Below are 12,210 nucleotides of genomic sequence, written 5' to 3'. Positions count from 1 at the left end.
TTATAAATTAAAAAGCAAAACTCCAGAATGACAAGTGAAAGTCCCTATCCTTTTATGTAATCTTTCTACAACAATGTGTAAGGCTTTTATTTTTTTTAACTTCTTGACAAATCATAATTCCCTCCCACAACCCTAGTGTTCTCCTACATTTGCCTCCCAAGTGCTGGGATTAAAGGTGTGCGCCACCATGCCTGGCTAAAGAAAATCTTTTGTGCTATACCGTGTATCCTGTCATACAATAGGACCTCCTTAGCTTAGCCTCTGCATTATCATTGTGTGGGTGTATCTCAGTCTACTTTCCAGGTCTTTTTTGCTATATTTATTTTTATTTACTCATTTGTTTTTTCGAGGTAGGGTCTCACTCTAGCCCAGGCTGACCTGGAATTCAGTATGTAGTCTCAGGGTGACCCCAAACTCTCAGTGGTCCTCCTGCCTCTGCCTCCTGAGTGCTAGGATTAAAGGTGTGCTCCACCACACCCAGTTTTATGTTTATATAAATGTTAGCCAATTTTTCTGATGCTATAATCTGTAAGTAAATTCTTTGCAGAGTAATTGAAGGCTGTAAATAATTGAAGCATATGGTATGTGGCCCTGCGTTTTATTTTTTATTTATTTTTTGGTTTTTCGAGGTTGGGTCTCAGTGACCTGGAATACTCTCAGGGTGGCCTCAAACTCAAGATGATCCTCCTACCTCTGCCTCCCACGTGCTGGGATTAAAGAGGTGCACCACTATGCCCTGGTAGTCCCTCCTTTTATTTTTATTTATTTACTTATTTTTAATTTTTATTATTATTAGTATTTTGTTTGTTTTTCGAGGTAGGCTCTCACTCTAGCCCAGACTGACCTGGAATTCACTATGGAGTCTCAGAGTGGCCTCGAACTCAAGGGAATCCTCCTACCTCTGCCTTCCAAGTGTTGGGATTAAAGGCGTGTGCCACCACACCTGGTTTAGTCCCTCCTTTTAGATGGGAACCAGTGAAGGTGACTCCAGTAGAGGCTGGGCCTTAGGAGTCTGGTTTAAGGATGCTGATTAATCTTGTGGGGAGGAGGCAACCTGCAAAGAAGGTCATGCTCAATGGCACCATGAGTTTGAGGCTCCTTAAGACTACATAGTGAGTTCGAGGTCAGCCTGGGCTAGAGCAAGATCCTACCTAGGAAAACCAAAAGTAATGTGTTTGAGAGCCTTCTTTAGGAATTCAATCTTAAGATGTTACATCTTGCCATGCATGGTGGCTCACACCTTTAATCCCAGCATTTAGGAGGCAGAGATAGGAGGATCACCATGAGCTCAAGGCCACCCTGAGACTACATAGTTAAAAGTTATAGCTACTAAAATCACATGGTATTTACCAGCTTGAGCCAACATTTAAATCAATTTGGGTTTGTTGATGATAAAAAGAATTTTCTTAAAAAAGCAAGGATGGGGGCTGCAGAGATGGCTTAGCAGTGTAGATGCTTGCCTGCAAAGCCCCAGTTTGACTCCACAGAGTGGCCACAAGCATGCCCTGGTGCACCCATTCTATCTGCATTTATTTTTGAGGCAAGCCCCACAAAACTGGCCTTTTTATTTTTTCGGGTTTCTTTTTGAGGTAGAGTTCACTCTAGTCCAAGCTGACCTGGAATTCACTATGTAGTCTCAGAGTGGCCTTGAACTCATGGCGATCCTCCTACCTCTGCCTCCCAAGTGCTGGGATTAAAGGCGTGTGCCACTACACCCAGCTTTATTATTATTATTTTTTTATGCAAGAGAGGGTGGGAGAATTGGCCTCAGGGCCTTCCAGTACTACAATTGGATCCAGATGAGTGTGCCCCCCTTGTGTGCATGTGCAATAGTGTACTGTGTGTGTCTGGCTTATGTGGGACCTGGAGAATAGAGCATGAGATTTTAAGCTTCACAGGTAAGTGTGTTTGTGAGCAATCTCTGCCCCATTTTTTTTTTTGTGGAGGGGGAGTGAGGTAGGGTTTCACACTAGCCTAGGCTGACCTGGAATTCACTATATAGGCTCAGGGTGACCTCACACTCACTGTGATCCTTTTACCTTTGCCTCTGGAGTGCTGGCATTAAAGACCACCATACCAAGCCCATTTTATTTTTAAAGAAAAACCAAAGAGCTGCTGGGTATGGTGGCACATGCCTTTGATCCCAGCACTTGGGAGGCAGAGGACAGCCTGAGACTACATAGTGAATTCCAGATCATCCTGGGCTAGAGAGCAAGACCCTATCTCGAAAAAACAAAACCCCAAAAAGTTGGACTTGGTGGCATGTGCATTTAATCTCAGCATCTGAGAGGCTGAGGTAAAAAGATTGCAATGAATTTGAGGGTGTCCCTGGGCAACAGAATGAGTCCCAAGTCAGCCTGGGGTAACAGTGAGACCCTACCTCAAACACAAAACAATTTTCAAGCAGGATGTGGCGGCACATGCCTTGAATCTCAGCACTCAGGAGGCAGAGGTAGGAAGATCGCTGTGAGTTTGAGGCCACCCTGAGACTACATAGTGAATTCCAGGTCATCCATGGTGCTGAGAATGACAGAGTGCTTACCACTGAAATATCTCTTAGCACATCTACCAAGGCTCAAGGTCCATTGTGGAAGAGGTGGCGGAAAGAATGTAAGAGCCAAAGGAAGGGTAGGATTCCTTACAATGTGCTCCTCCAGACAAAATGACTTGGATACCCATGACCTCATAGTGCTTGATACTACCTACACACGACCATCCTAATAGGAGGAAAAGATAGTGACATCAAAATAAAAGAGACTGGGGCTGGGGAGATGGCTTTGTGGTTAAGCACTTGCCTGATTCCCCCAGGACCCAAGTAAGCCAGATGCATAAGGGGGCGCAGGCCTCTGGAGTTCATTTGCAGTGGCTCAAGGCCCTGGCGTGCCCATTCTCTATCTATCTGCCTCTTTCTCTTGTTCTGAAATAAATAAATAAAAATAAGCAAAATAATAATAATAATAATAATAATAATAAAAGACTGAGAGGGAGAGGGGGATATGATGGAGAGTGGAATTTCAAAGGGGGAAGTGAGGGGAGGGAGAGAATTACCATGGGTTATCTACAATTGTGAAAGTTGCCAATAAAAAATTTTTTTTTAAAGATTCACAAAGTGATGCATGCATCTAAATTCCACTTGCAGGGGCTAGAGGCCCTGTTTGAGGCTAGCTTGAAGCTACAGTGAGACCTTACTTCGAAAACCAAATAATAATAATCATAACAACAACAATAAATAAGTAGGAAGACAAGATGGGGAAGGGGTTATATGATTAAATGAGAAAGGCCAGCAGTGCTGGGGATGTATATAGGTCTCAAGCTGAAGGAATGGAGAGAGAGACTTCTGTAAGTGAAGGGGAGAATAAAGAGAGCAAGGAGGCTGTTCTCATGAAACTGGACAGAAGAAGTCACGTTTTCTTTTTGTTACAAATACGCTGTTGTGAAGAGCTTTATACAGACAAGTACACAAGTGTAAATTTTTTGTTCTTTTGATTTTTCGAGATGGGGTCTCGCTCTAGCCTAGGCTGACCTGAAATTCACCATGTAGTGTCAAGGCTAGCCTCCAACTCACGGCCGTCCTACCGCAGCCTCGGTAATGCTGGAATTAAAGGCAAGCGCCACTCCCGGTAGAAAAGGCTTAATTCTAAACTAGTTAAAAACCTGCAAGCGAAGCCATATGTGGTGGTGCACGCCTTTAATCCCAGTACTCGGAAGGCAGAGGTAGGAGGATCGCCATGAGCTCAAGGCCACCCTGAGACTACATAGTGAATTCCAGGTCAGCCTGAGCTAGAGTGAAACCCTACCTCGATAAAAGAAAACAACAACAAAAAGCAAGGGAAATGCGAACGCTATTTCCGGTTGCCCTTAGTAAAGATGGCGGAGTTGGGGCGACATTGCTGGTTTAGGAAGTGGTTTCGGTGCCCTCATCCAACATGGTGGGATTTTGTGCTGGCCCTTTTGTCTTCCTCTGATCCAGCTACTCCATAGACTAAAGATCAATGGCGGCGACAATGGCGTTTTCTCAAAGATTCCACAAGTTGCTGATACAGCGTGAGTTACCACTTGACTTCTGGGGGGTCGGTTGCTGTGTCACCGTGTCATAGCGGCCATAACACAGGGAAGCCCGACTCAGCCCATGAAACTCTGGTCTGGCCATTCGTGTTGATTCAGCACGCCTTTAATTGAGAAACAGAGGTAGGAGGCTTGTTGTGAGTTCGAGACCAGCCTGAGACTGCCTTGTGAATTCCAGGTCATCCTGAGCTAGAGATCTTACCTCGAAAAACCAAAGGGGGAAAAAAAACATATATATATATAATTTTTTTTTTCAGGTCTGGCATAACCTAATGAAGCATAGGACAGATTTGGCCGTCAGGAGTCTCTGAGAGCCAGGTGTCCCCAAGATTGGGCTATTCCCATGATTGAGTATAAAGTAGTCTCAGACTGAAGCTACAAAGAAGTGCACTTTGATCTTAAAATCTGGGGCTTGGGCTGGAGAAATGACTTAGTGATTATGGCACTTGCCTGCAAAACCTAAGGACCCAGGTTTGATTCCACAGGATCCACAGAATCCAGATGCATAAGGTGGAGGCCCTGGCGCACCTATTCTCTGCCCCCCCCCATCTCACCCTCAAAAAAAAAAAAAAGTAAATAAAACAAAACCTGGGTCTCTGAGGAACTTGTGTTCGTTCTTAATATAGTGTCCCTGAGGTGTGTGTCTTTTATTCCTTTTTGTTTGCTTGTTTTGGTTTTTTGAGTTAGGGTCTCACTGTAGCCCAGGCTAACCTGGAATTCACTATGTGGCCTCAGGCTGGCCTCAAACTCATTGCGATCCTCCTACCTCTGCCTCCCAAGTGCTGTGATTAAAGGTGTGCGCCTCACCTCTGCCCTTGTGCCTGTCCTCTATTCTTGAAGGTGTTGTCATGTCCCTGTTCTAGGGTCTCAAAGGTCCTTCCTTTTCTCTCCCCAGATCTGACAGCCCCCACCAAGCTGGGTTTCAACGTTAGTTTTTGCCCCCTGAGTTCTTCTGCACAACAAGCTTCCAGAGGATATCCCTGTGAGGCCTCAGACCACAACTATGAGTCTCTTAGGGTGACATCTGCCCAAAAGCACATTCTCCATGTGCAGCTAAACCGTCCAGAGAAGAGGAATGCTATGAACAGAGCCTTCTGGAGGTCTGGCCTGCATATACTGGGAACTTACCTGCAAGAGAAAGCACAGGAGGCTGGGGACAGAGGCAGGAAGGTTCCCACTCCTTGGTCTTTGTAACCCTTCACTCCTTGGTATACTGCAGGGAAATGGTGGAATGCTTTGAAAAGATAGCAAAAGATCCTGACTGTCGGGCTGTTGTGATCTCCGGTGCAGGCAAAATGTTCTCAACAGGTACTTCCTCTTCAATGTAGAATTATGCTTTCTTTTCTTTTCCCCTTCCTTCTCTCTCTCTCTCTCTCTCTTTCTTTCCACCTTTCTTCCTTTCTTTTCTTATTTTTGGTTTTTCAAGATAGGGTTTCACTCTAACTCAGGCTGACCTCGAACTCATGGTGATCCTTCTAACTCTGCCTCCTGAGTGCTGGTATTAAAGGCATGCACCACCACACTTGGCTTTCTTCCTTTCTTTTTAGGCAGGGTCTTGCTATGTTAACTAGGTTGGCTTTGAACTTGGCAGTAATTCTATCTCAAGCTCCCGAGTGCTGGCATTACAGGTGTGCATGCCACCATGCTTGACTATAGTACTTTTCTTCTTTTTTTCTTTTTTTCTTCCCTCTCTCCCCTACCCTTGCTTTCTCTTTTCCTTCCTTCCTTCTTTTCTTTTTGGTATTGGGATTGAATCTGGGACCTCACGCCTACTAGGCAAGCACTATACTACTTTGTGATATCCCTAGTTAGTAGTTATTTATTTATTTACTTATTTATTTATTGAGGTAGGGTCTACTCTAGTGCAGGCTGACCTGGAATTCCCTATGTAGTCTCAGGCTGGCCTTGAACTCACAGCCATCCTCCTACTTCTGCCTCCCAAGTGCTATGATTAAAGGTGTGAGCTACCATGCCCACCAGGCCAGTAGTATATTTGAAAAAAAAAAAATTAAGCTGGGTGTGATGGTACACACCTTTAATTCCAGCACTTAGAAGGCAGAGGTAGGAGGATTGCCATGAGTTTGAGGCTACCCTGAGACTACATAGATAATTCCAGGTCAGCCTGTGCTAGAGAGACCTTACCTTGAAAAACCAAAATAATAATAATAGTAATTTTATATGAACATGTGTGTGTGTGTGTGCCAGAGTCTCTTGATGCTGTAAATGAACTTGAGATGCTTCTGCTACCTTTTAGGTCTGGCTTTACATGGTTGCTGTAGGATTGAACCTGGGCCAGCAGGGTTTGTTAGCAAGATCCTTTAACCATTGAGCCATGTTTCTGTGTGTACTTTCCGTTGGTGCTTGGATAAATGAGACATGGACACACAACATGTAAAGTATTTAAATGGGTCAGGGGGATGCATTCTAGTGCTCCCCAAACTGACTGTACTTGCAGCTTTTATTCATTTTCAGGCAGTCAAACCTGTGGGGAGTCTGAGCATAGGACAGATCACGAGTTTGCATCAGATCAGATCATGAGTGGTTTAGGTTTATTTCATCAGGAAATCTTTGAAGAAGCTGTGAGTTCCTGTCTTTAGAAGCTCCACCCAAAGCATATAGTCTTCCATGTCCCCAAGTCTTAGTTTGTGTAAAGATTAGCCTTTTTCCAATTAGCTTGATCTTCACATCTCCACAGCCCCACAAGTGCCTCTTAGAGTTTTAAAATATTTATTTATTTGCGAGAGAGAGAAAGAAGCAGATAGAGACTTTAAATTATTTATTTATTTATTTGAGAGGGACGGACACAGAGAGAAAGACAGATAGAGGGAGAGAGAATGGGCGCGCCAGGGTTTCCAGCCTCTGCAAACGAACTCCAGACGCGTGCGCCCCCTTGTGCATCTGGCTAACGTGGGACCTGGGGAACCGAGCCTCGAACCGGGGTCCTTAGGCTTCACAGGCAAGCGCTTAACCGCTAAGCCATCTCTCCAGCCCCAGATAGAGACTTTAAACTTAGAGTTTTAAATAGCTTTTTAAAAATAGTTTTTGGGGACTGGAGAGATGGCTTAGTGGCTAAGGTGCTTGCCTGCAAAGCCTAAGGACCCAGGTGTGACTCCCCAGTACCTACCTAAGCTAGATGCACAAGGTGGCACATGCATCTGGAGTTTATTTGCAGTGGCTGGAGGCCCTGGCATACCAATTTTCTCTCTTTCTTATTAAAATGAAAAGAATAAAATAAATCATTTTCCGGGCTGGAGAGATGGCTTAGGGGTTAAGGCACTTACCTGTGAAGCCTAAGGATTCACATAAGCCAGATGCACAAGGTGGCACATGCGTCTGGAGTTTGTTTACAGTAACTAGAGGACCTGACATGCTCATTCACTCTCTATCTGTTTCTTTCTCTCTCTTTCTCTCAAATAAATAAATACATTAAAAAATTTTTTTTTTCCGAGGTAGAGTCTCACTCTAGCTCAGGCTGACCTGGAATTCACTATGTCGTCTCAGAGTGGCCTCGAACTCAGGGTGATCCTCCTACCTCTGCTTCCTGAGTGCTGGGATTAAAAGCATGCTCTGCCATGCCCGGCCCTAAATAAAATATTTTAAAAAATCATTTTCGGAGCTGGCCATGGTGGCGCACGCCTTTAATCCCAGCACTTGGGAGGTTGTGGTAGGAGGATTTCTGTGAGTTTGAGGCCAGCCTGAGTTTATATAAGATTCTTTTTAAATTTTAACTTTCCTGGGGCAACAAAAGAGACAGGTAATTTTCTGCAATATTCAGCTCCTTAAAAAGTTTTTTTGGGGGTCTGATGAGATGGCTTAGTGATTAAGTGCTTGCCTGTGAAGCCTAAGGACCCTGAGTCGAGGCTCAATTCCTCAGTACCCACATAAGCCAGATGCACAAGGTGGCGCATGCATCTGGAGTTCGTTTGCAGTGGCTGGAGGCCATGGAGCGCCCATTCTCTCTCTGCCTCTTTCTCTGTCTCTTTCAAATAAATAAATAAAAATAAAACAAAATTAAAAACATTTTTTTGACATAGGGTCTTGCTGTAGCCCAGGCTAACCTTGAATTTACTACATAGTCTCAGGGTGGCCTTGAACTCACAGCTATCCTCCTACATCTGCCTCCTGAGTGCTGGGATTAAAGGCATGCATCACCATGCCTGGCTAGACTTTTTACATTTTGTTGTTTGGAATAGGAGGCAAGAAAGGTCCACAGATTCCCCCTTTATGTATGTGAGGAACATTTATGGAGAATGTCTGGTTGGAGAAATACTGCGGCCACAGTGGCTCATGCCAGCATCCCCAGTAGTCATCACAAGGCTGAGGCAAGAGGATCTCCAAGTTGAGGTCAGCTTGAGCTACATAGTGAGAAACAAAATGATGAGTGTCAGAGCTCATCTATTTTGTCTCTCCAAGTCCTCTGTGAGTTGCTTTATCTTCTGTGGTGCTTGGTGGATTCTGACCACTGCACCAAAAATCTGAGCCCTGGCTGGGGTAGTAATAGATGGGACCTGAGAAGATAGGTGAGCCCCCTACACCTTCTGGACAGGTCTTGACCTCATAGACATGGCACCAGAATTCATGCAGCCCCAAGGAGATGATGTGGCTCGCATCAGCTGGAAACTCCGTGACCTTATCAGCAGATACCAGAAGACCTTCACTGTCATTGAGAAGGTGACTCTAGGGTCTGGAGAGCACCCATTGCTCAGGTGTCTCCTCTGTTAGCCTTGACCCCCAACCTTCCTGTTCTCTTCCAGTGCCCCAAGCCAGTGATTTCTGTTATTCATGGAGGCTGCATTGGTGGAGGTGAGTCTGCAGCCACTGGCCAGCCACCACTGGCTAGGCTGCCCAACCCTTCTGTTCCAGCTAGTGGCTTCCGCTTAGCTCTGTTGCTACTTAGACTTGGTTCCTAGATGCAACCACCTGTCTGCGGAGATGGGATTGAATTTTGCCAATACTCAGGCTTGGCTTCTTCTTCCCAGGTGTGGACCTCATCACAGCCTGTGACATCCGGTACTGTGCTCAGGATGCTTACTTCCAGGTCAAGGTGAATAATACTTGAGCTCTTCTGGACAACTATATATAGTGATAGGACAGAATGGGGTTCAGGAGGAGACAGGCCACCAGTCCTAAGGACTTCCTAGAAGAAGTCAGAAACAAACTACAAAATGAGATGGCCTCAGCTGGGTGTGGTGACACACACTTTTAATCCCAGCAGTGGTAGGAGGATTGCTGTGAGTTTGAGGCTACCCTGAATTCCAGGTCAGCTTGGGCTAGAGCGAAACCCTACCTTAAAAATCGAAACAAAACAAACAAACAAACAAAAAAGGCCCAGGCATGGGGGTACAGTTCAGGAAGCTGAAGCAAAAGAATCACCAGTTTAAGGTAAGCCTGGGCTAAGAAGCAAGTTCTGGGCCAACCTGAACTATATAGTGAGACCCAGTCTTAAATAATGGCTTCAGTGGTAAAGTACATGAGCAAAAGTCTCTTGAAATTTCTTCCCAGCACCACAAGGGAGAAAAAGTCAGGTTCAGCTATAGAAGAAGTCAGGGTGGGCATTCCAGGGAACTAGTAAGGGTGTGCTGTGTGCCAGAAGGTGCTCTGTGGGATAAGGAAGGATGGCTGTACTCAAAAGAGATGTAGCTGACCCTGAAGAACTGGGGCTGTCAGGCTTGCTGGTACACACATGTAACCTCAGTATCCAGGAGGCTGAGCAGGCATATTGACACGACTTCAAGGCATGGGCTTGACAGGTTCCTGGGCTACATAGTGAGAGTTCCAGGTCTGTTTAGGTTTTGAGTGTGACCCTATCTCCTACAGACAAACAACAACCACTTGGAGAGCTGGAGATGTATTTCAGTTGGTAGAATGCTAGCATAGTATACACAAAGCCCTAGTTTCAGAAGTCCTAGGTTTGACTCCAGCACCACAAAAAGTGAGCATGTTAGTGCATACTTACTATCTCAGCACTGCAGAGGTCAAGGCAGAAGTATTAGTTCAATGTCATCCTCAGCTACTAGACAAGTATAGGCTATCCTGGGCTAGATGAAACTCCATCTAAAATAAAGAGAAGTGTGGAAATTCTTCCAACATGCTGAAACTAAGTAGACTTGTTCAAAATCCACTGACCAAAGGGAAAAAAATTAGCTGGCCATGGTGGCACATACCTTTAATCCAGCACTTAGGAGGCAGAGGTAGGAAGGATCATTGTATGACTTCAAGGCCAGCCTGAGACTACATAGTGAATTCCAGGTCAGTCTGGACTAGAGTGAGGCCCTACTTTGAAAAACCAAAAAAGAAAAATAAATAAATAAGACAAAAACAAGAAGAAAAAGGAAAGTATATAGCCAATTCTTCAGTTTTTTCCTTAAGCTACAAAAATGGGGAGGGGGAAGCTGGAGATATGGCTTAGTGGTTAAGTGCTTGCCAAAGGACCCAGGTTCAGTTCCCCAGTACCCACGTAAGCCAGATGCACAAGGTGGCACATGCATCTAGAGTTCTTTGCAGTGGCTAGAGGCCCTGGAGTATCAGCTCTCTCCCTCCCTCCCTCTCTCTCTCTGCCTCTTTCTTTCTCAAATAAATAAATTAAGCCATGATGGTAGCATGCATGCACCTATAATCTTCAAATTCAGGAATTGGAGGCAAAAGAATAAAGAGTTCAAGATCAGCCTGGAGATATATAGTGAGACCCTGACTCAATATATATATAGATAGATAGATAGATAGATAGATATAGATATAGATATAGATATAGATATAGATAGATATATAGATATAAATATTATAGGGCATGGTAGCATTTCAGTAGTTTAGAGGCAGGAGAACCTGAAGTTCAAATTGCACTTGGCTACATATTGATTTGATACATGAGACCTTTCAAAAATAAGGACTAGAGGAAGAAAAATTGGCCAGCCAGCCATTCTGTGCAGACTTTACAGGGTAGCAATAGCATATTGATGGTGATGGGACAGGGGTCTGGAGGGAATCAGTGTGCAGGGTGGGCAGGTGGGACCTCTGCAGGACTTGCAAAATACTTCAAGCTTGCATGGGGACCAATACCAGACAGAGACCAAACTAATATGACTGCTCCCCACAGGAGGTAGATGTGGGCTTGGCTGCTGATGTGGGAACACTGCAGCGACTGCCCAAGATCATCGGGAACCAGAGGTGAGGGGCCATTGGGAGCCCCAGGAAGGGGACGGACTCAGGATGCTGACATAAGTCTCCTGACCTTCCTTACCCTTTTGCAGTCTAGTCAATGAGCTGGTCTTCACCGCCCGCAAAATGATGGCTGACGAGGCCCTGGTCAGTGGGCTTGTCAGGTAGAGTAGCCCTTGTATCCTCCTTCCAAGGCTGCTAGAGGCTGTCCCCACCCCTGGTGTGGGGGGGGGCCAGGGAATAGTGTTCTGCCGTAGTTCGACCTTTTGACTAGGTCTTTCATCTTTGTGTGGTGTGCTATCCCTTTTCATCTGCCTTCCTGCCCTGGCAGCCGCGTGTTCCAGGACAAGGATGTGGCGCTGGACGCTGCCTTTGCCCTGGCAGCTGAGATTTCCAGCAAGAGCCCTGTGGCTGTGCAGAGCTCAAAAATCAATCTACTGTACTCCCGCGACCATCCTGTGGATGAGAGCCTCCAATACATGGTAAGATGCTGCCTAGAATTCCAGGTCAACCTGAACTCGAGTGAGACCCTACCTCGCAAACACGGAAAAAAAAAAAAAAAGATGCTGCCTACACCAATAAAAGCAACCAATCAGAGCTTGGCACTCAGCTGACTGACTTTCCTATGCCTTCTTTATCCAGGCCTCCTGGAACATGAGTATGCTACAGACCCAGGACATCAGCAAGTCCATCCAGGCCACGATGGAGAAGAAGGACATGAAAAGTGTTACCTTTTCCAAGCTCTGAGAACATTTTGGGTACCTGCCTGGCCCAGGTGTCAGCTTTTGTGCCTGTTTCCTTACCTTGCAGAGAGGAAGAATCTATGAAGATAGTTATTTTGCTCTGGCCTTCTCAATCTCTTAGTTTATAACTTTATGACAGTCCTTCAATATATGCTTACTTTCAGTGGAACAATAAAGCTTTCTAAACAGTCTGGTGCCTTTATTGCTGGGAGTGTGGCTAAGGTGCGTGGGGCTCTAAGAAGGGCAG

General features: G+C 45.3%; 1 protein-coding gene across 1 annotated transcript; it reads left to right on the top strand.

The window, feature by feature from the left end:
- The first annotated feature begins 3,869 nt into the window (after window positions 1–3,869).
- Ech1 (enoyl-CoA hydratase 1) lies at window positions 3,870–12,153 on the top strand. The gene is made up of 10 exons (XM_004670351.2): window positions 3,870–4,044; window positions 4,961–5,165; window positions 5,285–5,373; window positions 8,612–8,736; window positions 8,820–8,868; window positions 9,045–9,109; window positions 11,159–11,229; window positions 11,313–11,384; window positions 11,552–11,702; window positions 11,863–12,153. The coding sequence occupies exons 1-10, from the start codon at window positions 3,993–3,995 to the stop codon at window positions 11,965–11,967; spliced, it is 984 nt and encodes a 327-aa protein (XP_004670408.2). The 5' UTR covers window positions 3,870–3,992; the 3' UTR covers window positions 11,968–12,153.
- Window positions 12,154–12,210: the final 57 nt, after the last annotated feature.

This window comes from Jaculus jaculus, chromosome 14 (assembly GCF_020740685.1).
Source record: "Jaculus jaculus isolate mJacJac1 chromosome 14, mJacJac1.mat.Y.cur, whole genome shotgun sequence".
Taxonomy (NCBI): Eukaryota; Metazoa; Chordata; class Mammalia; order Rodentia; family Dipodidae; genus Jaculus; species Jaculus jaculus.
Note: the sequence above shows the minus strand (reverse complement) of the source record. Positions and strands in the feature narration are given on the sequence as shown.

What these genes read in the sequence shown, in the direction of transcription:
- Ech1 (XM_004670351.2), top strand. Translation starts at nt 3,993, where the DNA reads ATGGCGGCGACAATGGCGTTTTCTCAAAGATTCCACAAGTTGCTGATA. An exon ending in TGGAGGCTGCATTGGTGGAG is followed by an intron (nt 8,869 to 9,044) that starts GTGAGTCTGCAG and finishes TCTTCTTCCCAG; the next exon opens with GTGTGGACCTCATCACAGCC. An exon ending in CTGGTCAGTGGGCTTGTCAG is followed by an intron (nt 11,385 to 11,551) that starts GTAGAGTAGCCC and finishes CTGCCCTGGCAG; the next exon opens with CCGCGTGTTCCAGGACAAGG.